Genomic DNA, 25,486 nt, shown 5'->3' on the forward strand with positions numbered 1-25,486 from the left:
TGTTTTAATTTCAGGTTTAACACACACCACTGCCCTGTCAGGGAACGCGACTCTGCTGAGGTCAGGCCACATCCTACTGCGCATGGTTCCTCGCAACTTAGGGCGTCACTTTATGTTGTCGCTTCTCCTGACGTTTGCACCATGACGTAATTTTGGGAGCGTCACGTACCGAGGAAGATGGCGCTGTTGTGGAGGTCAGTAGGAGGATTTTAGACTTTGTATTCTGTCTGGCATCTGATATTCAAAAGGCACAGGTTAATAAGGAGGTTGTAGTGGCAGCCTTCTTCGATATTGAGAAGGATTATTATATGCTTTGGAAGGAGGGACTGTTGATAAAACTGTTAAGTGTTGAGATTGGTGTACGAATGTATAATTGGGCTAAGGAGCTTTCTAAGGTTTATCCTGTAGAAAATAATGGTCCTCCACTAGGGAGTGTTTGTAGTCCTGTCTTGTTAAATATTTTGATAAGTGATTTTTTTTCTAAAGGCGACCATCACATTTTTAAATCCTTGCGTGCTGGTGAACCAGCGAAAAAGCAACCAAACACTAATCCCACTTACCTACACCATGTCCATATCGCTCCATCTTTTTTATATCTACATACTTATCCAAACGTTTTTTAAAAGCTTTTGCCTCTACCACCACATCAGGTAGTGCATTCCAGGCATCCACCACTCTCAGTAAAAAAAAACTTAACCCCACATCTTCCTTGAACCTACTTCCTTCTACTTTCAATGCATGTCTTCCGGTATTAGACAGTTCAACTCTAGGGAACAGATACCCTCTACTCTATATATGCCTCTCATAATCTTGTAAACCTCTATCAGATGACCCTTAAGTCTCTACCACTCCAGAGAAAACAACCCATGTTTATCCAGCATCTCGTGATAGCACGTGCCGTCTAAACCAGGGAGCATCCTGGTAAACCTCTTCAGCACCCTCTCCAAAGCCTCCACATCCTACCTATAGTGGGAACCAGAACTGTACACAAAACACCAGATATGGCCTAACCAGAGTTTTATAAACTTGCGGCATAACCTCCTGACTTTTGAACTCAATTCCTCAACTAATAAAAGCAAGCATTCCATCAGCCTTCTTAACCACCTTATCAATCTGTGTAGCCACTTTCAAGGAACTATGAACTTGGATCCCAAGATCTCTCTGCTCAGCAACAGTGTGCTCACTCCTTGCATTTGCTCTACCAAGATGCAATACCTTGCATTTAACTGGGTTAAACTCCATCTGCCATTTTCAGCCATACATGCAACTCTTTTATATCATGCTGTATTTTTTGCTAGTTTTCTACACCATCCACAACTCCATCAATCTTGGTATTATCTGCAAATTTACTAACCCACCCATCTACATTTTCATCCAAATCACTTATATATATCACAAACAGCAGAGGTTCCAGCACAGATCCCTGCAGAACTTCACTAATTACAGACCTCCAGTTCGAATGTTCCTTCAACCACTCCCCTCTGTCTTCTGTGCGCAAGCCAGTTCAGAATTCAAACAGCCAATTTGCCACAGACCCCATGAATCTTAATCTTCTGGATTAGCCTTCCAGGAGGGATTTGTCAGACACCTTACTAAAGTCCATGCACACACTGCCCTACCCTCATCAATCTCTCTCATCACATTATCAAACAACTCAAGTTGGTAAGGCACAAACTGCCACACATAAGGACCATAAGATATAGGAGCAGAATTAGGCTATTCGGCCCACTGAGTCTCCTCCACCATTCATAACTGATCCAATTTTCCTCTCAGCCCCAGTCTCCTGCCTTCTCCCCGAATCTCTTCGTGCCCTGGCCTATCAAGAATCTATCAGCCTCTGCCTTAAATATACATAAAGACTTACCCTCCACAACTGCCTGTGACAAAGAATTCCACAGATTCACTAATCTCTGGCTAAAAAAAATTCCTACTCATCTCTGTTCTATAAGGAAACCCCTTTATTCTGAGGCTGTGTCCTTTGGTCTTAGATTATCGCACCATGAGAAACATCCCTTCCACATCCACTCTAAAAAAAGACCTTTCACCATGCAATAGGTTTCTATGAGGTCACCCCTGATTCTTCTGAATTCCAGCAAATACAGACCTAGAGCCATCAAACTCGCTTCATATGAAAAGCAATTCAATCCTGGAATAATTTTCATGACTGTCCTTTAAACTCCAGTTTCAGTACATCCTTTCTAAGATAAGGGCCCAAAACTGCTCACAACACTCCAGTGCTTTATAAAGTCTCAACATTACACCCCTGCTTTTATATTCTTGAAATGAATGCTAATATTGAATTCGCCTTCCTTACCACAGACCAGACTCAATCTGCAAATGAACCTTTAGAGAATCCTGCACAAGGATTCCCAAGCCCCTTCGCGACTCATTTTATTGTATTTTCTTTCCATTTATAAAATAGTCGACCCTTTCATTTCTTTTAAAAAAGTGCTTGACCATACACTTCCTGACACTGTATTCCATCTTCCACTTCTTTGCCCACTCTCCTAATCTGTCTGTCCTTCTCATTTTCAATCTTTTTTTATTGATTTTTAAAAAAAAAAATGAATAGATACAAATCAGAGAAGTTATATCAAATACAATGCAATAAATGTAAAAAAAAAAGAAAGGGATGTATACTGTCAAAGTCATGTAAATGTAATATTAGGCTATTGTGTATAAATAAAGAACCACAACTCCTCTTGGCAATTCATACAAAAAAAAAGACTAGAAATTTTTTTAAAGAAAAAAAACCCACTTAACTAACCTAAAACAAAAAAAAAGGGACTGGGCAGTCCATTTGAGGATAAAATTACAAAAAAAAAGAAAACATCCTTCTGGTCAGCTCTGAAACTTCGCAGAGAAAGAGGGAAAAAAAGAAAAAAAAATTACCTAAAAAAAAGAAAGAAAAAAAATTAGATCATATGAAAATATTGAATAAAAGGTTGCCAGGTTTGCTGAAATTTAAAAGATGTACAATACAGAACCTTCTGGAACACCGCTAGTCACTGGCAGCTAACTAGAAAAGGCTTTCTTTATTCCCACTCTTTGCCTCCTGCCAATCAGCCACTGCTTTATCCATGCTAGAATCTTTCAAGTAATACCATGGCCTTGTTGCTTGTTAAGCAACCTCATGTGTGGCACCTTGTCAAAGGCCTTCTGAAAATCCAAATATTCAACATCAACCGGTTCTCCTTTGTCCAACCTGCCTGTTATTTCTTCAAAGTATTTCAACAGGTTTATCGAGGAAACCATGCTACAGCCTATTTTATCTTGTGGCTCCAAGTACCCTGAGACCTCATACATAATAATCAACTCCAACATCTCCCAAACACTGAGGTCAGACTAACTGGCGTATAATTTCCTTTACTCTGCCTCTCTCCTTTCTTGAAGAGTGGAGTAACATTTCCAATTTTCCAGTCTTCTGAAACCATTCCAGAATCTAGCGATTCTTGAAAATCATTACTAATAGAAACATAGAAAATAGGTGCAGGAGTAGGCCATTCGGCCCTTTGAGCCTGCACCACCATTCAGTATGATCATGGCTGATCATCCAACTCAGAACCCTGTACCTGCTTTCTCTCCATACCCACTGATCCCTTTAGCCACAAGGGCCATATCTAACTTCTTCTTAAATATAGCCAATGAACCGGCCTTAACTGTTTCCTTTGGCAGAGAATTCCACAGATTCATCACTCTCTGTCTGAAGAAGTTTTTCCTCATCTCGGTCCTAAAAGGCTTCACCTTTATCCTTATACTGTGACTATGAAACTATCCTTAAACTTAAACTAATGCCTCTACAATCCCTTCAGCCACCTCTTTCAGAACTCTGGGGTGTACACCAGCTGGTCCAGGTGACTTATCTATCTTCAGATCTTTCTGTTACCCAACAACCTTTTCTGTAGTTATGGTAACTTCACACACTTCATGACTCCTGATACCAGGTATGTCCACGATACTGCTAGTGTCTTCCACCGTTCGTCTGCCATTTCATTTATCCCCGTTACTATCTCTCCGACATTGTTTTCCAGCAGTCTGATATCCACTGTTGCCTCTCTTTTACACTTTATGTGTCTGAAGAAACTTTTGGTATCTTCTTTCATATTATTGGCTAGCTTGCTTTCATATTCCATCTTTACCTTAATTACTTTTTTAGTTGTCTTCTGTTGGTTTTTAAAAGCTTCCCAATCCTCTTAACTTCCCACTAATTTTTGCTCTGTTATCTGCCCTTTGGTTTTTATGTTGGCATTGATTTCTGTTGTTAGCCACAGTTATGTCATCTTTCCTTTAGAATACTTCTTTGTCTTTGGGATGTACATATCCTGTGTCATCCGAATTGCTTCCTGAAAGGGCCATGGACTTCTCGCTAATTCTTCCTAATTAGGCCATGGGTTTCTAAGTGCTTGTATCCCTAAGAATTTTCTCCAGCATATCCCCATAATTGAAATGAGACTCACCAGTCTATGGTGCTCCGGATTTTCCTTTGTTCCCCTACTAAATAGAAGTACAACATTAGCCACTTGCCAATCCTCTGGGCTAGACCTGTGGCTAGAGAGGACATGACGATACTGGTCAAGTGCCCAGCAATCTTACCTCTTGCCTCCTTTAATAACCTGGGGTAATTCCCATCAGGTCTTGGGGACGTGCTCATTAAGAGGCCCAACACTTCCTCTTCCTTGACCTCTAAATACCCAAACATATTTATATATTTAGTACTGATCTCTTGAAGGTGGGACAAGAGTATATTTTAATTCAGGTTCAGAATCAGCAATTGATTTAACTTCAGTTATGGCATCTTTATCAGGAAAGTGTTCATGGGAGGTGTATTATGTAGAATTGGTATAGAAATAGTGAAAGGCCAGGAAAGTCTGATGGAATGCTGGCTGTTTGAGAAGGCAGTTTGGGGGAAATCTAAAGAAGTAAGTATCCAAGAATTACAGAATACTGAAATTAATCAGGACATGGGTCTTTGATGTGACAGGATTGTAAAAGGGATAATGACAGCAGCAACAATATCTCTCAAGGAAAGGGAATGGAGCTAAAAAGAAAATGGTGCCATGATGGGCAAAAGAAAGTGGGGAAGCAACGAGCCATCGTAATAGAGCATTTAGAATGATCAACAGGACACACAATTTTCAAAAATTAATTGATTATAAAAAGATACAAGCAATAGTAAGGATAACAATTGGAAAGGTGAAGCAGGAATATTGGAGTATATTTTGCAACTCCTGAGGAATGCAAACATCCACTGAGAGTCCTGCTGAAGGGTCTGGGCCTGAAATGTCAACTGTACCCTTTTCCATAAATGCTGCCTGGCCTGTTGAGTTCCTCTAGCATTTTGTTGATTGAATTTCCAGCATCTGCAGATTTTCTCTTGTTTACCCATTGAAAGAGTTTGGAAGATGATAAAAAGAACGAATGGTCTCACTAGGGAAATTGTATCAGCCAGTGTTGTGTGATGGGGAGAGAGCTGCAGCATCGAATGTAAAGAAAGCAGAAATGCTAGTGTATACTTTTGTTAAAATAGACAGTTCTGGCTATATGATTAATGGCGGAAGAAGGACAAGAGCGGTAACATTATTAGAGAACTTGGAAACATTAGGGATAGATAGAAATTTTGAAGGTACATTAAATGTGATGATTGAACAGTGTTCTTAGGCAAAGAAAACGTCACCTGGGAAGCATCAGATAGGTCATATTATGCTTTCTAATTTGAGTGAGAAAGGAAAGGAAATTATTTTAAAATTAATTAACCATGTTTGGCACAAAGGAACCTTCCTAATGCATGGAAAGAACCAATCGTGGTTCCAATACATAAACCAGACAAGAATCCTAGCATTTTAGCACGTTGTAGCAATAGCATTTATCTCACATTTATGTAAAACCATGGGGGAGAAAATAAGAGATTGACGTTTGAAATTGAAAGAAGATTGGGTTTAGGAGAGGAAGAAAAACCTTGGATCTAGTTTGATGTCTAGACCATGAGGAGTCCTGATGAAGGATCTCGGCCCGAAACGTTGACTGTTTACTTTTTTCCATTGATGATGCCTGGCCTGCTGAGTTCCTCCAGCATTTTGTGTGTTGATATGATGTGGAAGGAAGGTTTGATCATCAAATTATATAAATTGGGAATTAGAGGTTGAATGCTAAAGTAGATAAATGATTTTTCAATTGGTAGAAATATCATACTGCAAGTCAGGAAATCTATGTCAAGTAAACAAAATGTAGGAAATGGAACCCCTCAGGGAGGTTTTGTTAGTCCACTATTATTTGCTATAAATGATGTATTTTCTAATATAAATAGAAGTATCAGAGTATTATTGTTTGCGGAGCTACATGGAAAGGGCTAGGAATGTGGAATTTATAATACAGAAACTTCAAGGCAATAGTTATGGTGGAAGATTGGACATTAAAATGGGGATTCTAATTTTCAGCAGAGAAATCCAAAATAATGGGCTTCATTAGGGAGAGGATAGAACAACACTTCAACTAAAACTTGATGGTATAGAATTAGAAAGTATGGATACCCTTCAATTTTTAGGAATTTGTTTTGATAAAAGACTCGCATGTTAAACACATATTAAGGAAATAATAACCAAAAGTAAGAAAGTGCAAAATATTCTGAAGTGTTTAATAGGAAAGGAAGGGGGAGCTGATGGGAAGTTCTTGAAAGCAATATATATATAATGAGATCAATACTGGAATATGGAACTATGGATCAGTACCACACAGTATGTTCAGGAAACTGGATATAATTCAAATTTATGCATTAAAGTTAATCATTGGGGCAATAAGAACAACACCAGTGAACAACACAATGCCAGTAGAATTGGCAGAGACACCTCTGGAACTGAGAAGAACACAGCTTGCATCAACAAATTGGGTAAACCTTCAAGGGCTTGGAGAAAATCACCTGACTAAACAGCTTTTAGATCCATGCTGGGAACAAGAAAGAAAGGAAATCAGAAGTTTTGCATGGACTATTGAAGGAAAAGCAGGAAGTGACCAGCTACATCAGCAAATGCATTGATGATCTTACTCTGTCCAAGACCATCACTATATGCACTAACCAGAAGCCATGGATGACCACAGAGGTGCATGTGCTGTTGAGGACCCGCGACTCGGCCTTTAAAGCAGGTGATAAGGCAGCTCTAACTACAGCAAGGACCAAACTGTCCCGAGCCATCAGAGGGGCAAAGCATGCACACGCCCAGCAAATCCACAGCCATTTCCAGGACAGCGGCGACATGTGGCGCATGTGGAAGGGCATCCAGGACATCACCAATTACAGGACATCACCTGACTGTGCAGGTGATGCCTCCCTCCCAAATGCGCTGAATAACTTCTTCGCCTGGTTTGAGGCGGAAAATTACATGGCAGCGAGGAAGTCCACCCCTCCTACAAATGACCAGGTTCTGTGTCTCACCATGGCCAATGTGAGAAGAACCCTGTGCAGAGTCAGCCCACGGAAGGCTGCTGGACCAGACAATATCCCTGGTAGAGTGCTGAGAGGATGTGCAGACCAGCTAGCAGATGTTCTCACTGACATCTTCAACATCTCCCTGAGCAGCGCCACCGTTCTAACGTGCTTCAAGGCCGCCACCATCATCCCCGTGCCGAAGAAGTCTTCAGTGTCCTGCCTAAGTGACTACCGTCCTGTTGCACTTACATCCATCATCATGAAGTGTTTCGAGAGGCTCATCATGAGGCATATCAAGACCCTGCTGCCCCCCCCCCTCACTGGACCCCCTGCAGTTTGCGTACCATCCCAACCGCTCAACAGATGACGCCATTGCCACCACCCTCCACCTGGCCCTAACCCACCTGGACAAAAAAGACACATATGTTCGGATGCCGTTCATAGACTTCAGTTCAGCTTTCAACACAATCATCCCTCAGAAACTGATTGGAAAGCTGAGCCTACTGGGCCTGAACACCTCCCTCTGCAACTGGATACTAGACTTCCTGACTGGGAGACCAAGAGCAGCATCTCCAACACCATCACACTGAGCACGGGGGCCCTCCAGGGCTGCGTACTCAGTCCACTGCTGTTCACTCTGCTGACCTGTGACTGTGCTGCAACACACAGCTCGAACCACATCATCAAGTTCGCCGATCGTGGTGGGTCTCATCAGCAAGAACAACGAGTCAGCATACAGAGAGGAGGTGCAGTGGCTAATGGACTGGTGCAGAGCCAACAACCTGTCTCTTAATGTGAACAAAACAAAAGAGATGGTTGTTGACTTAAGGAGGGCACGGAGCGACCACTCCCCGCTGAACATCGATGGCTGCTCGGTAGAGATCGTTAAGAGCACCAAATTTCTTGGTGTTCACCTGGCGGAGAATCTCACCTGGTCCCTCAACATCAGCTCCATAGCAAAGAAAGCCCAGCAGCATCTCTACTTTCTGTGAAGGCTGAGGAAAATCCGTCTCCCACACCCATCCTCATCACGTTCTACAGGGGTTGTATTGAGAGCATCCTGAGCAGCTGTATCACTGCCTGGTTCAAAAATTGCACCATCTCGGATTGCAAGACCCTGCGGCAAATAGTGAGGTCAGCTGAGAAGATCATTGGGGTCTCTCTTCCCACCATCGTGGACATTTACACTACACACTGCATCCGCAAAGGAAGCAGCATTATGAAGGACCCCATGCACCCCTCGTACAATCTCCTCTCCCTCCTGCTATCTGGGAAAAGGCTCCGAAGCATTCGGGTTCTCATGACCAGACTATGTAACAGTTTCTTCCGCCAAGCTATCAGACTCCTCAATACCCAGAGCCTGGACTGACACCTTGCCCTATTGTCCTGTTTATTATTTATTGTAATGCCTGCACTGTTTTTGTGCACTTTACGCAGTCCTGTGTAGGTCTGTAGTCCAGTGAATCTTTCTCTGTATTGTTTTTTTACGTAGTTCAGTCTAGTTTTTGTACTATGTCATGTAACACTAATGTCCTGAAAAATGTTGTCTCATTTTTACTATGTACTGTACCAGCAGTTATGGTCAAAATGACAATAAAAGTGACTTGACTTGAAGGACAGGAATTAGTCATAAGACAGTGAGTGCCACAGTGCCTTTGCCTGGTTTTAACATGAAAAAACGTGAGGATGTGATGATTTCTCATTCTATACAGGTGGAGGCAGTGAGAGCAATGAGAGTTGTAATATTGTCTCATTCAAGCACAACAATCAGGAGTCTAAAACAATATATTCAGAGACAAGACCAGACAGTATGTGTGAGATAATACAAATCTTATTTCGACTTAAAATGACGGGACTCTGTATATGTTCTGTGTGGATTCTAGCTCGTGTTTGTATTAGGGGGAATGAGCAAGCAGGTAAGTTTGTAAAGGAGGCAGCTATGAGCAGATGTGGACATTCAAGTGTAAAGAGGGTTTCTTCTTTTTGTTAACTAGCAGGAATGCTAATTTACTGATAACGAGAATGGTATTCCTTTGTAAACCAAATGGGGATTAATGTTCTTTCTTCTGAGTCTGTAAGCTTTTGTTGACGGGCTTTTGGGCAGATCGGCGCGAAGGGGTCAAGAGAGAGGACGCAATGCTCTAAGCTGGGCGAGGATCGGACCCCAAAGGGGGGTCTGAGGCCGGGAGATTCTCCGAGGGGGGGGGATGAAGCTAGATGTGCTTGGTTGACCACTCGGAGGGTCCAGAGCTGTTTGGAGAGTCGAGGAGTTCGGAGGGTCCTGAGCTGCGAGTTGAGGAGTTCGGAGGGGATCGAATGGTGGCCAGAAGACTTCAGAAATTGAGCTCCAACAGTTGTGCACGAAGTGGTTTGGACTTTGATAAGTTTGGCGCCTTTTCTTTATTTTTTTTCTCTTCATATATACTGTATCGTTATTAATCACTTAGTTATAGTAACCTTTATAAATTGTACTCATTTAATTGCATATGGTGTACTGTCTGTTTTTGGGCGAGGCGGGGACATCACACAGCATCCACACCAGCTGATTACCCAGTTTGGCGGGGCTGAAGGCTGCTCCCCCTAAACAAGAACGAGCTGAGCGAGCCTGAGGTGACCCAGGGGGTTACACAAGTAAAACTATAGTAAAGGGGAAATGAAAAATGTTATTAAAAGTAAAATCAAAAAATGTGGAGAACACAATGGGATGAAGTCAGAGCAGGAAGACAGCTTTATAATATCCAGAAAGAAGTGGGATGGTCGAGGAATGCAGGAAAAAGCAGGAGGGAGGAGGTGATAATATCGAAATTGAGGTTTGGGCACACAGGGCTAGACAGTACATTGTTTTTAACTAAGAAACGCACTAGTGGGAGGTGAGAGTATCGAAATCAGCAAGAAATGATTGAGCATATACTGGTGAGATCTCCAAGATGTAATAAGAGAGGGGGCGGTTGATTTTAAAGTTAACATAGAATAAAATACAATTTAACATTAACAGTATTTTGCAGGAAGGATCACAGGATTATTGTTTTAAATATATAGTGCAGATCCTTAAGAATACAGGTCTTTTTTTAATAGAATTTGATATAAGTATAAATACTTAAGGATTTAGATATCCTGACCCATGGTCCAGTTCAGTAGATGGCAGTAATGCACCTTTTTAGTTGGTCTGCCAACCACCAATAAAAAGCAATAGAAGGTCATTCAGAGATTCTTGTCTCACTGTAAGGTTGGGATCGCTGGGGAGGGTAGAGAGAAGGGAACAGCCTCAGTGGAGGAGTCCTAGTGTGGGACAGCAGATCAGGGCACTTCCTCACCATCCCTCCCACAGTGTGGCACTACTTTACTGCCCCTGCCAACAGTGTAGTATCTGTCATGAGGTACCTCCCCCACTTGAGGCTACTACCATTATCCCACTTAAGGCTGATTTATACTTCTGTGTCAAACGAATGCTGTGTCAAACGGTGCGGCATAGCCGCGTAACCTATGCCCTACCCTACGCCCTAGCCTGACACGCACCTCTCCAAAAATGTAACTGCGCGTCGCGGCGACGCAGACCACAACAACTGTGATTGGTCTGCTTGGTAGCCTCACATTTCCTCCTGTCTATAGGGATACTGTGCGTACAATGATGCAAAATAAATGGTTGGAGACGATGAACCAAATCGTCAAATCTACCTGCCGACAATGGAAAATATTTGAAATGCATTTCCTCGTCCATGTCTCTCAGTGGCCGGACAAGCACAGAAAATTCACCCTCCTGCCTCAATCCGTTCAATGGTCGTACATACCATCTCCTCTGACGTCTTCTGTCTTTTCTGTGTTGCAGTAATTTCAATAAAAGTAACCCTTGTTTAACATTTATTAGCTCCAACTCCCAACATGATGCGCTCAGTCGCCATTGTTTGAAGTACACAAAGAAACTCTACACAGTGGCATAGAAATCCCACCAACAACTAGCGTTTCGGCAGTGAATTGCAGAGTGACGCAGACACACCAACGCACAGGTATAAATGCTTACAACAGCGCAAGCCACTTACGAAGGCTATGGTGTAGGCTGCTACGCAGAAGTATAAATCAGCCTTTAGGCTGCTCTTTACCACAGGACCCCACCCTTTCCTACCTGAGCACCCACCTCCAGTCTGAGAAACAAACTATGACCCTCTGCTTACGCTACATTTAGCCAGTTGTGTTCCCAATTAGTCTCTTCTCCATGGATCCTGTGCAGTGTAACCTAAACAGCATATCATATTGAACCTTACTGGTGCCCCTCTGAACCTACTATTTACTATCCTGGCCTCATAGACAAATCATCAGAAAAACTCAGTGAACTTCAAAAGACATGATGTTCTTCCGACAAACTGCTGATTACCCCTAATCAACCTGTCTTTCAGATGTATGTGTATCTTGTCCCTCAGAATCTCCCCCAGTATCTTACCAAGCATAGATATTACCCTTACTGGTCTATGGTTCCCAGCTTTTGCATTACCAACATTGGTAAATAAAGCATAGCATTCACTACCCTCTAGTCTACTGAATCTTCACCCATGGCAAATGATGTGTATAATCTCGGACATGGCTCCTGCGGTTTTCATTCCAGCTTGCCACAATGGTCTTGGATATAACTGGTCAGGCGCTGGTTATTTCTCTACTCTAATAGCTTTAATCTATTATCATGTCTGTTATAACATGGATTGTCCCCAATGCATTGCCTTTTAATTTTTATAGTTTCAGAGTCTTCATGCCTTTCTCTATGGTAAAAGCAAAGGAGAAATTGTCATTAAAGACCTTCTGCTCTCAGGATGAGGCTTTTCATTCTAGAATGAAGGCGATGTCCTCCTTAAAAGAAAGGGGCTTCCCTTCCTCCACCGTCAACGCTGCCTGCTTCCATTTTGCACACGTCTGCTCTCACCCCATCCTCCCTACACCCTACCAGGTATAGGGTTCCTCTTGTCCTCACCTACGACCCTACCTGCTTCTGCATCCAGCACATAATTCAGAATCAGAATCAGGTTTATTATCACCGGCATGTGACGTGAAATTTGTTAACTTAGCAGCAGCAGTCCAATGCAATACATGATCTAGCAGAGAAAAAAACAAGTAAAGTAATAATAATAAATAAACAAGTAAATCAATTACATATGTTGAATAGATTTTTAAAATGCAAAAATAAATACTGTATATTTTTTTAAAAATTGAGGTAGTGCGCAAGGATTCAATGTTCATTTAGGAATCGGATGGCAGAGGGGAAGAAGCTGTTTCTCAATCACTGAGTATGTGCCTTCAGGCTTCTGTACCTCCTACCTGATGGTAACAGTGAGAAAAGGGCATGCCCTGGGTGCTGGAGGTCCTTAATAATGGACGCTGCTTTTCTGAGACACCGTTCCCTAAAGATGTCCTGCATACTTTGTAGGCTAGTACCCAAGATGGAGCTAACGAAATTTATAACCTTCTGCAGCTTCTTTCGATCCTGTGCAGTAACCCCTCCATTCCAAACAGTGATGCAGCCTGTCAGAATGCTCTCCATGGTATAACTGTGGAAGTATTTGTTGACATGCCAAATCTCTTCAAACTCCTAATAAAGTATAGCTGTCTTTCTTCTTTATAATAACATTCTTAAGTTGGGACCAGGTTAAATCCTCAGAGATCTTGACACCCAGGAACTTGAAGCCGCTCAGTCTCTCCACTTCTGATCCCTCTGAGGATTGGTATGTGTTCCTTTGTCTTACCCTTCCTGAAGTCCACAATCAGCTCTTCCATCTTACTGATGTTGAGTGCCAGGTTGTTGCTGCGGTTCCATTCCACTAGTTTGCATATCTCACTCCTGTATGCCCTCTCATCGCCACCTGAGATTCTACCAACAATGGTTGTATCATCAGCAAATTTATAGATGATATTTGAGCTATGCCTAGCCACACAGTCGTGTATATAGAGAGTAGAGCAGTAGGCTAAGCACACACCCCTGAGGTGCGCCAGTGTTGATTGCCAGCAAGGAGGATATGTTATCACCAACCCATACAGATTGTGGTCTTCCAGTTAGGAAGTCAAGGATCCAGTTGCAGAGGGAGGTACAGAGGCCTAGGCAAGTTCTCAATCAGGATTGTGGGAATGATGCTATTAAATGCTAAGCTATAGTCCATGAATAGCATCCTGATGTAGGTGTTTGTGTTGTCCAGGTGATCTAAAGCTGTATGGAGAGTCATTGAGATTGCTTCTGCCGTTGTCCTGTTGTGGCGATCGGCAAATTGCAATGGATCCAGGTCATTGCTGAGGCAGAAGTTCAGTCTAGTTATGACCAACCTCTCAAAGCACTTTATCACTGTTGATGTGAATGCTACCGAGCTATAGTCATTAAGGCAACCCACATTATCCTTCTTAGGCACTGGTATAATTGTTGCCTTTTTGAAATAGGTGGGAACTTCTGCCCGTAGTAGTGAATGGTTGAAGATGTCCTTAGATACTCCATTGGGACCTTGTGCCTTGTGAGGGATCACTCTCTTTAAAGACAGCCTAACATCACCCTGTGAGACAGAGATCACAGGGTCATCAGGTACAGCAGGGAACTTCACAGCTGTAGTTATTTTCTCCTTATCAAAGTGTGCATAGAGGTGTCCAGTTCACCTGGTAGTGAAACATCACTGCCATTCATGCTATTGGGTTTCGCTTTGCAGGAAGTAATGTCTTGCAGACCCTGCCAGAGTTGCTGTGCATCTGATGTTGCCTCCAACCTCATTCGAAATTGTCTGTTGGCCCTTGAAATAGCCCTCCACAAATCATACCTGGTTTTCTGGTACAGGCCTGGGTTGCCAGACTTGAATGCCACAGATCTAGTCTTCAGCAGACAACGTACCTCCTGGTTCATCCACAGCTTTTGGTTTGGGAATGTACAGTAAGTCTTTGTGGGCACATACTCATCCACACAGGTTTTACTGAGTATTTTGTGTTTACGAATCCCTGAATACAGTCCAGTCCACCGATTGAAAGCAGTCCTATAGGTGCTCCTGTGCTTCCTTTGTCCATACCTTCTTGGTCCTCACTGCTGGTGCTGCAGTCTTCAGTCTCTGACTATACTCGATGAGTAGAAGTGCAGCCAGGTGATCAGGCTTCCCAAAATGAGGGCGTGGAATAGCACAGTAGGCATTCTTGATGGTGATGTAGCAATGGTCCAGTGCGTTGTTTCCTCTAGTATTACAAGTGATCTGTTGATGGTATTTGCTTAGTGATTTTTTTTCAGACTGGCACAGTTAAAATCTCCCAAAATGTTGGTGAAGGCGTTAGGGTGCGCTGTTTCATGCATGTTGATCCCATTGCTCAGATCATCTAAAGCCTGCTTGACATTGGCCTGAGCTGGAATGTAAACTGTTACCAGAATGACCCCAGAGAACATCTGTGGTAGGTAAAAAGGACAACACTTTACTGCTAGATATTCCAGGTCTAGTGAGCAGAATTGGGACAGCACTGATACATTTGTGCACCAAGAAGAGTTGATCATGAGGCATACTCCTCCACCTCTGCTTTTGAAAGACTCTATAGATATATCCTGATGGTGTGTAGTAAACCTGTCAATCTGGTTTGCTGCATCCGGTCCGTAACTTCTGCCATCTCCATCGGGATCCTGCCACCAAGCACATCTTTTCTTCCTCCAACCCCACCCCCCGCTTTCTGCTCCCTTGTCCATTCATCCCTCCCCACTCATCTCCTTGCTGGCGCTTATCCTCGCAAGCTAAACAAGTGCTACACCTGTCTCTACACCTCCTCCCTCATTGCCATTCAGAGCCCCAAATAGTCCTTCCAGGTGAGATGACACTTCACTTGTAAGTCTGTTGAGGTCATCCCCTGTGTCCCGTGCTCCCAGTGTGACCTTCTGTATATCAGTCTGACCAGATGTAGATTGGGAGACCACTTCGCCAAGCACCTATGCTCTATCTGCTAGAAAAAGTGATTATTTTGCATCAGTCCATATCTTGCATCAGTCCATTTTAATTATCACCTTGCGTTTCTCTCTCCCCCTCCCCCTACCTTTTAACTCTGATTCCTCATCTATTTTTCTCCAGTCCTGCTGAAGGGTCTCGGCCTGAAAGGTCGACTGTACTTTTTTCCATAGATAAAGCCTGGCCTGCTGAGTTCCTCCAGCGTTTGGTGTGTGTTAGTTGGAGTTCCAGCATCTGCAGATTTTCTCTTGTTTGTCCTTAAGGACCTTGCTAATCACCTGCAACTCCTCACAATGATGTTCACTTTGGTCTTTGAGAGGCCCTATTGTTTTCCTAGTTTACATTTTATTTTGTCTTAATATACTTAACAAATCTTTTTTGAGTTTTCCTTAATTTTATCTGCTAAATTTATCTCCTGCCCCCCTTTTTGTTGCCTTCCTGATTTCCTTCTTGATTTATTTCCCACTTGCATTCCCAGTACCTCCAGGGATTTATGTGATCCCAACTATCTGTACCTAACCCATGCCTCCTTCTTCTTGGCCACAGCCTCAATATCCTTTGCCATGCTAGGTAACCTGCTCATAGCAGTCTTGCCCTTCACTCCAACAGAAAAGTTCAGATCATACTCACTCTCTCACCTTTAAGAGCCTCCCATTTGCCTGGTTGTCCCTTTGCCTGGAAACAACTTATTCCAGTTAACCTTTCTCATATCATCAAAATTTGCCATTGCCCCAGTTTAGAACTTGAGCCTGTCGACTGGTTCTGTGCCTTTCTTAACTAGTTAAAAAATAATGGAACTATGGCCACTGGCCAAAAAGTGCTCCCATATTGGTAGCTCAGTCACTTAGCTATCTTATTACCCAAGAGAACATTGTGATTATCAAAATTTAAGGGGAACCTTTTAGAATGAAGGTAAGGAGGAATTGTGATTATCCTCTATTTGTTTCTCACTCCCTCTTTCCTGAATCTGCATCTCACTTAAAACTCTGATTATCTCCATACTTCTCAGCAACACCCATAAACTGGATGATCTTTCAGTAATTTAATCTCAGACTACTAACGTGATGTTCACTTTATCAGAAATTAAACTTCCCTCTCCTCTTTCCTCTAGCTCAACCTCACCTAAAGTCCCTGTACATTAGACGTTTACCTGCTAGTCCTGTATCACCGTTCACTACATTTCTGTAATGGCAATAATATCCCAGTGCCATGTACCTATCCATTTACCTACCAGGCTTCCTTCCTTCCTTCCTCCCTTCTTCCCCTCCCTCCCCTCCCAACGTGGAATAGGCCATTGCAGCCCTTCAAGCATGCCAACCTGCATCCCCCAATTTAACTCAAGCCGAATCACGTGACAGTGATGAATTAACGTATTAAACGGAACGTCTGTGAACTTGGAGGAAACCCACACGGTCACAGAGGGAACACACAAACTCCTTACAGGCAGCGGTGGGAATTGAACCCAGGTCACTGGTATTACAAAGCAGTGTGCTAGCTATTATGCTATCATGCCAACCCTGCATTGCAATGAATGAAATTTAATGTAGTAGACTTTTCTTATTCCTGACCATTTTCCTTCCTATTATTCCTATTCAGCTTATGGTCACTGCTGTCTGATTCACTTTCCACCTTCTTATTTGCTTCCTTGCTCCTTTGGATCCTTGTTCCTGCCAACCCACCTGAGTAGCACTGGCAAATCTGCCTGCTAGGATATTGTTTGGCCATGCCTTTTACTTCAACTTCAGAAGAGATCACAGTCCACAAATCTGAACCCCTACTCGCTGTCACACAGTCACACAGTCACACAGTCATTTAGACCATAAGACATAGGAAAGGAGCAGAATTAGGCCATTTCGCCCATCAAGTCTGCTCCACCATTCAATCATGGCTGATTTTTTTTTCTCCTTCTCAACCCCATTCCCCGCCTTCTCCCCATAACCTTTGATGCCATGTCCAGTCAAGGACCTATCAATCTCTGCCTTAAATACACCCAACGACCTGGTCTCCACAGCTGCAGGTGGCAACAGATTCCACAAATTCACCACCCTCTGGCTACTGAGATTTCTCCATATCTCTGTTTGAATGGACGCCCCTCTATCTTGTGGAATTGCCCTCTTGTTCTCGACTCTTCCACCATGGGAAACATCCTACTCTGTCTAGGCTTTCAACATTTGGAAGTTTTCAATGAGATCTCCCCCCCCCCCCCCCCCAATCTTTCTGTACTCCACCGAATACAGACCCAGAGCCATCAAGCATTCCTCGTATGATAACTCTTTCATTACTGGAATCATCCTTGTGAAGGTCCTCTGGACCCTTTCCAATGTCAGCACATCTCTTCTGAGATGAGGATCCCCAAACTTCACAATACTCAATATGAGGCCTTACCAATACCTTATAAAGCCTCAGCATCACATCCCTGCTCTTATATTCTAGACTTCTTTAAATGAATACTAACATTTCATTTGCCTTCCTCGCCAATGACTCAACCTGCAAGTTAACCTTTAGGGTGTTCTGTATGAGGACTCCCAAGTGCTTCTGCACTCAGATTCCTGTAACTTCTCCCCTTTTGGAAAATAGTCCACACATTTATTTCTACTACCAAAGTGCATGACCATGCATTTTCCAACATCGCATTTCATTTGCTACTTTCTTGCCCAGTCTCCTAATCTGTCTAAGTCCTTCTGCATCCTACTTGTTTCCTCAACAATACCTGCATCTCCACCAACCTTCGTATCATCTGCAAATTTGGCAACAAAGCCATCTAGTCCATCATCTAAATCATTTATATGCAGCATAAAAAAGAAGTGGTCCCAACACCAACCCCTGCAGAACACCACTATTCAATGGCAGCCAATGCCCTAACCATGTTAATAACTTTCCTGTAATACCACGGGCTCTTAACTAAGTAAACAGCCTCATGTGTGGCACCTTGTCAAAGGCCTTCTGAAGGTCCAAATATACAACATCCACTGCATCCCCTTTATCTATCCTACTGGTAATCCCCTCAAAGAATTCAACAGGTTAGTCAGGTAGGATTTTCTCTAAAGAAAACCATGCTGACTTTGTCGTATCTTGTCCAGTGTCACCAAGTACTCCATCACCTTAAATTGTCCTTAACAATTGACTCTAAATCTTCCCAACCACTGAGGTCAGGCTAACTGGTCTATAATTTCCTTTCTGCTGTCTTCTTCCTTTCTAAAGAGTGGAGTGACATTTGCAAGTTTCCAGTTCTCTGGTACCATGCCAGAGACCAATGATTTTTGAAAGATTATTGCTAATCCCGCCACATTTTCTCTAACACTACCTCTTTTAGAATCCTAGGGTGCAGTTCATCTGGTCCACATGACTTATGTACTTTTAGGTCTTTCAGCTTTTTGAGCACCTTCTCCCTTATAATAGTAGCTGCACCCTCTTCTCTTCCTTCACATACAACATCTGGCACACTGCTGTTGTCTTCCATAGTGAAGACTGATGCAAAATAATCATTTAGTTCTTCAGCCATCTCCTTCTCCTGCGTTTATTATTTCTCCTGCCTCATTTTCTAGATGGCCGATATCCTTTATATCCATTTGCTTTGCCTCACTAGCACTTGGCATCCAGAGATTACTACGCTTGGGGTTGTGCTTTTTAATTTCTTTCCAACTCCCTAATTGTCTGCAGGACCTCATCTCTCTTTTTGGGAGTGAGATATCCATCTCCTGGGTGCAGCTGGTGGTTAAACCAGTCAGTGAGGAAAACAGGTGGAATGACACATAACAAAGATCATGACCAATGTCCCTGACTCCCACAGACCTTTATAATGTGTTAGTGTCTTCGACAGTGAAAGCAGATGCTAAGTACTCATTGTTCATCTGCCATTTCTTTCTCCCCCATTACTACCTCAGCAGCATCTTTTCCAGTGGTCCAATATCAACTCTCAAGTCCCCTTTACTCGTTATATAACTGAAAAAATTTTGGTATCCTGCTTTGTATTATTGTCTAGTTTGCCATCATATTTCATCTTTTCAGGAACCTTTCAACTTCTACCCAATGGTTTGGCCTCCACAGCTGCCCGTGGCAACAAGTTCCACAGATTCACCACTCGCTGCCTAAAGCAATTCCTCTTATCTCCATTCTAAATGGACATCCCTCTATTCTGAGGTTGTGCCCTCTGGCCCTTTACTCCACCACCATAGGAACCATCCTCACCACATCCACTTTATCGAGACTTTTCAACATTCGATAGTTTTCAGTGACATTTTCCCCTCCCTTTCCCCCCCCCCCACTTTTCTGAACTCTAGTGAGTACAGGCCCAGAACCATTACATCCTTTCTTAGATAAGGAGCCCAAAACTCAGAATCAGAATCAGGTTTATTATCACTGGCATGTGGCATGAAATTTGTTAACTTAGCAGCAGCAGTTCAATGCAAAATATAATCTAGCAGAGAGAGAGAGAGAGAGAAAATAATAATAAAATAAAACATAATAATAAACAAATTAATCAATTAAGTATATTGAATAGATTATTTAAAAAATGTACAAAAACAGAAATATTGTATATTAAAAAAAGTGAGGTAGTATCCAAAGCTTCAAAGTCCACTCAGGAGTTGGATGGCAGAGGGGAAGAAGCCAATCCTGAATCGCTGAGTGTGTGCCTTCAGGCTTCTGTATCTCCTACCTGATGGTAACAGTGAGAAAAGGGCATGCCCTGGGTGCTGGAGGTCTTTAATAATGGACGCTGCCTTTCTGAGACACCGCACCCTAAAGGTTTCCTGAGTACTTTGTAGGCTGGTGCCTAAGATGGAGCTGACTAGATTTACAACTTTCTGCAGCTTCTTTCGGTCCTGTGTAGTAGCCCCTCTATACCAGACAGTGATGCAGCCTGTCAGAATGCTCTCCACGGTACAACTATAGAAGTTTTTGAGTGTATTTGTTGACATGCCGAATCTCTTCAAACTCCTAATAAAGTATAGCCACTGTCTTGCCTTCTTTATAACTACATCCATGTGTTGGGACCAGGTTAGATCCTCAGAGATCTTGACACCCAGTTACTTGAAGCTGCTCACTCTCTCCACTTCTGATCCCTCTGTGAGGATTGGTATATGTTCCTTCATCTTATCCTTCCTGAAGTCCACAATCAACTCTTCCGTCTTACTGACGTTGAGTGCCGGGTTGTTGCTGTGGTACCATTCCACTAGTTGGCATATCTCACTCCTGTACACCCTCTTGTCACCACCTGAGATTCTACCAGCAATGGTTCTATCGTCAGCAGGTTCGTAGATGGTACAAATACTGACAATACTCCAAGTGGGTCCTCACCTTTACCTTGTTAAAAAGCCTCAACATTACATCTTTGGTTGAGTGGCTGGGGTTGTTTTCACTGAAACAGAGGAGTCTGAGGAGAAGCAGTGCAGGAGCATAAATGGTGAGGAGTCTCAGCAGAGTCAATTGGAAAGAGCAATTTATGAATATTTATCCTAGACTGTCTCTCTCTCTCTCCCTCACAGGTTGGTTGGCAGCAGCCGCCTGAGCTCAGCACTCTCTCCTGCCACCCTTCTCATCAGGTGAGTCACTGCTGAGGAAAAGGCCGGATTGCTCACTGCTTTGTGGATGTTCCCACTGTTTTGTGCTGGGGGGAATCACTGAATTTGGGGGCATTACTATGGTTTGCGAGAGTTCCCATTGTTTTCGCTGTGTTCTAAAGAACAGTTTGTAGACAGACCTTGGTCCAAAACAAACTGTTTATTCCCTCCATAGATGCTGCCTGACAGGCTGAGTTGCTCCAGCATTTTGTGTGTGTTGCTTAAGATTATCAGCATCTGCAGAAACTTTTGCTTTCATGTTCCCATTGTTTTGGCGATGTCCCATAGATAGCCCTGATAAGCATTGGTGAGAGGTGTAAGAATGTCTGATGTTCGTCTGCCCCTCCTTTAGGTTCTCTCGAGCAGGTTCCACAGCCCAGCAGGAGATGGATCGATTCTGGCAGAAGAACCAGCAGTTGAACAGGCCGCTGTCCCCCCACATCACTATCTACAGGTGGGCACTGGGAAGGGTTCTCGTTATTACACTTGCAAGAGGGAGGAGTTTTTGCTGGGCAGTGTGCTGAGGAGGTTTCCCATCCCAGGTGCCGGGGATAGAGGGCTTTAGTCACAGATAGGCTGGAATTGCTTTCCCTGGAACAAAGGGGCCTGAGTGGGACCTGATGTAAGATTATAAGAGGCACAGATAGGGTGGAGCGTAATCTTTCTCATAGTAAAGTGTAGAAGGCACAAGTGTAAGGTGAGAGGGATGACCTTTACAGGGGAGCTTGCACAGAAAGTGGGTGATATGAAATTCACTGTCAGAGGCATAGTAGAATCAAATACAGCCTCTGTATTTAGACACTAAAACAGGCAGGGCGCAGCAGGATACAAAGGATTCAAAGTACATATAAATAACATCACTCTGAAATTTGTCAAGAAACCTGAAAGAACCAATTTTTTAAAAAAAGACCCAACACCCTAGGCACAGAGAAAGAGGAAAAAAAACACAAATCATGCAAACAATAAAAGCAAGCAACAGCATTCTGAACCAAATTAAGTCCATAGACCCGAATCATGGAGCAGCAGGAGTAGGCCCATAGCCTCGGTCTTAGTTCATCACATGGTGGGGCAAATCGTTGTGAAGCATGCAGACATGAACCATGTAGCAGCCAGAGCAGTCTCACTGCCTGAACACCGTGGAGAGAGGAGTGAACATTGCGGAAAAGTGAGTGGAATCGGTCCAACCCTTGCCTCCGGTCCCAACGCCCTGCCTTTTCAATCTATCTGGGTTCACATTTAAATTGTCCAAGCACCAGATCATGCCTTGCAGTAGGACCCGGGCCCAGACGCAGCAGTACACTCTGGGCCTAGACCGCATAATCCAGCCTGAGGCTGTTCTTGACCTTTCCAAATTGCCCCAGCGCTTAGATCAATCCAACCTTGCTCCCGGGCTTAGGTGGACGAGCTACAACACTCCTCCACACTGACTCCACTCCAACTCCGACACCTTCTCAGACGTGTTATGCTCCAACTTTGCATTGTACCAGCATGGTTTCCCCTCAAGTCAACTCCTTTGCTCGCCTCTTCATTGTTTGCGGTGTACTTTACTACAGTTTACCTCAGAAAAAGTGTTATTAATGATGTTTTTAGTCGTATTTTTTGCCTTTTGAACTATCAGTATGCTGTCACCCAACTACATCAACTGATCTAATTGGATAAGGTGAATTACTGTTGAAGGGTGATAAGCCTTGGCATGGTCACAGTGGGAGGAGGGGCATCTTTCTTCAATGAGTGACTTGATTGGAATGGGATAAGTAGGAGAATGTGTTGGTGGAGGAAGGAGGAGATGGGGAAAGGAATGAGGATTGAGAACAGGTAGTGGAGTTGGGGGTTGTTATTAGGAAGTTGTGAAGAGGGGGGATGTGCGGCTAGTTTGCTAAAACACCTGTCCCAATGTCACTGTGTCCCACCAGGTGGTCCCTGCCCATGGCCATGTCAGTGATGCATCGAGGCACAGGGGCTGCCCTCAGTACAGGTGAGAACATATCACTGCTCCTATATCAGCCGTAACCCCACCCCGTTACTGCTCCCTTCACCCCACATCGCCCTTATGTCTCAACTCCGTCACCCCTGCATCACGCCCCCACGTCCTCTGCCATCAATCCTACATGCTCCTCCAACCCCCATCATCCCTATTCCCCGAATCTAATAATCCCTCATCACACCCACCCCCCCCACTGCCCCTACGTCTTCACACACCCTCTGCACCTGCACAATTCCCTCCCCCTATCTCAAGTTTCAACCCCTGCCACTGACTGACCTGTCCCTACCTCCCCCAGGAGTTTCTCTCTTTGCCTTGGCTGCCTTGTTGCTGCCTGGTGACTTCCCCAGTTACCTAGAAGTTGTGCGCAGCCTGCAGCTTGGCCCAGAGCTGATTGGAGCCGCCAAGTTCACCATCTCCTTCCCCCTGGCCTACCACACCTGGAATGGAGTGAGGCATCTGGTGAGTGATTGTGGAGAGGGGCTCTACTGATATATGGAAGTGTTTGAGGGGGTGATATGTGTATGTATGAGAATGATAGATGATAAGGTGAGGCTGTTGGGAGTGCAGTTTGATGGGCTGAGGGGTGAATGCATCAGGGGAAGGGTGTGGGAATAGCATCTGGTTGTGGGGTGACGCATATTTGGTGACAAGTGTGTAGTGGCTGGGGCATAGGACTGTAACCTACTGTTGGTTTTCTTTACAGGCCTGGGACACAGCCCATGCTCTGAAGATGACACAGGTGGAGAGTTCTGGGTACCTTGTCCTCACGCTGACCCTGGCCACTTGCCTGACACTGGCCTTGATGTGAGGAACAGTCATTGTCGTGGGGGGCAATGGAGGGATGTGGTAGGGGTTGTCCAAGTCTGTACATTATTTCCAATAAAGCTTTGATTTCATCCTTGTCCTCACTCTTCATCTGGGGCCCCTTCCTCTCCCCTCTGTGTGTAAAGCATCAGTGATGAGAAGGTCACTTTCCGCACAGCAGCCTTGCTGGTCTGGTGCAGCTTCCATGTTGGTGAGGTCAGTTCTTCCATAGTCACTCAAGCTGCCATTCTGGTGAAGTTAGCTTGACCATTGTCACTCTCCAGCAGCCATGTTAGTGAGGTATGTTCTTCCACTGTAGCTGTCTGGCAGCTATGTTACTGAGGTCGATTCTTCCATTATGGCTGTCTGGTAGCAATGTTGTTGAGAAGGTTCTTCTGTTTGCACTCTCCAGTAGCCATGTGGAATGAGGCTGTGGCCCCAGTTGGCAGGGAGAAGAATGATGAGGTGCAGTAGTGACACTGGTGCACAGCTGGGCCAGTTATACTTCCGCACATGGCAGTGTGTGTGCAGGTTGATTGGCTAATACCCATTGCAGTTGAATGGCCAGTCCTTAAGGTGGATAAGGTAATGGTGAACAATCAGAGAGCGGAGCCAAAGTTTGATTCAGTGTTTTAATTTGGTTAAATCTCAAGTCCCCTGATCCCACCCATACCCCTGTAGGGTTTTGCAAACAGATGTCTCTGGTACCAGGACAGCAGGATCGGGCTTTGCTGCGTGGGACCTCCCAACTCCTTAACATCCAACCCATCACTCCTGGGGTTGTTACTGTCCTGGGACGAGAAGGGCAGATCTGGGTGGGATGGTCTCCTGTAGGCCCAGGGTTGCCACCTGCTGTCTCCTGGTGACTAGCCCTTTTTGGAAGTCATGGAGAAAGAGCAGAGGTGTCTTGAGTCCAGCCTCTTCTCTGGGACCCGCTCCACACTGCTTGGGGCGAAGTGACAGAATCAGAGCTGTGTGAGGATAGTGAAGTGACAGTATGGTACTCACTCGCCGTACTGTCATGCCCCCTCACTGACCCTCTCTCTTTGCCTCTTCCTCAGCACAGCACTCTCTCATTGTCCCTCATAGTGCTGTGCTCGCTCACTGCGCCTGCCTCACCACCCTTCCGTATAGTTGTGGGAACAGAACTGCACATAAAACTCCAAGTTTGGCCTCACCAACGTCTTGTACAGCTGTTATGTAACTTCCCAAGTCTTGTGCTCGAGAGGATCAGAAAGACCTGTGGGAATTAGAACAGATCTGCAGTCGGATCACCAAAGGGTAAAATAGAAATAAGGAAGCAGTTCTAGTGGGGATTTTAACTTTCTCACTATGGACTGGGATTGCCTTTGTCCAAGGGGCTAAGGAAGTATTAGGTCCCTTGAGGGACTAGGTAATCTATGCAAAGTCGGGGTATGTGAGGAAGATTTCCAATACTTCCCATCAGTGTTTGCCAGGCAGAAGGGTGTAGAGGCTGGAGAGTCATACATGGGGCTGTCTGATATTATGGAATTTATCATCAGAAAACAGTAAGTGCACATGAGGGTAGATAAATCTCCAAGGTCAGACAGAATCTCTCCCTGGACGCTGAGAGAAGAAAGGGTGGATATTTTTGCATCTCCTGGTGGGATGCTAGAGGATAGGCAATGCTCATAAAGAAGAGAACTTAAGGTCAGTGAGTTTTAAATCAGTAGGGAAGATGTTGAAGAAGATGCTGAGGGACAGGATTAATGTTGGGACTGATCAGAGGAGTCAGCATGGTTTTGTGCATAGGAGATCATTCTCACAA

General features: G+C 44.0%; 1 protein-coding gene across 1 annotated transcript; it reads left to right on the plus strand.

The window, feature by feature from the left end:
• Positions 1 to 99: 99 nt before the first annotated feature.
• On the plus strand, positions 100 to 23,789 carry sdhc (succinate dehydrogenase complex, subunit C, integral membrane protein). The gene is made up of 6 exons (XM_059949836.1): positions 100 to 194; positions 20,835 to 20,891; positions 21,262 to 21,363; positions 22,823 to 22,884; positions 23,189 to 23,352; positions 23,597 to 23,789. The coding sequence occupies exons 1-6, from the start codon at positions 178 to 180 to the stop codon at positions 23,699 to 23,701; spliced, it is 507 nt and encodes a 168-aa protein (XP_059805819.1). The 5' UTR covers positions 100 to 177; the 3' UTR covers positions 23,702 to 23,789.
• The last annotated feature ends 1,697 nt before the right edge of the window (positions 23,790 to 25,486 follow it).

This window comes from Hypanus sabinus, chromosome 25 (assembly GCF_030144855.1).
Source record: "Hypanus sabinus isolate sHypSab1 chromosome 25, sHypSab1.hap1, whole genome shotgun sequence".
NCBI classification, from domain to species: Eukaryota; Metazoa; Chordata; class Chondrichthyes; order Myliobatiformes; family Dasyatidae; genus Hypanus; species Hypanus sabinus.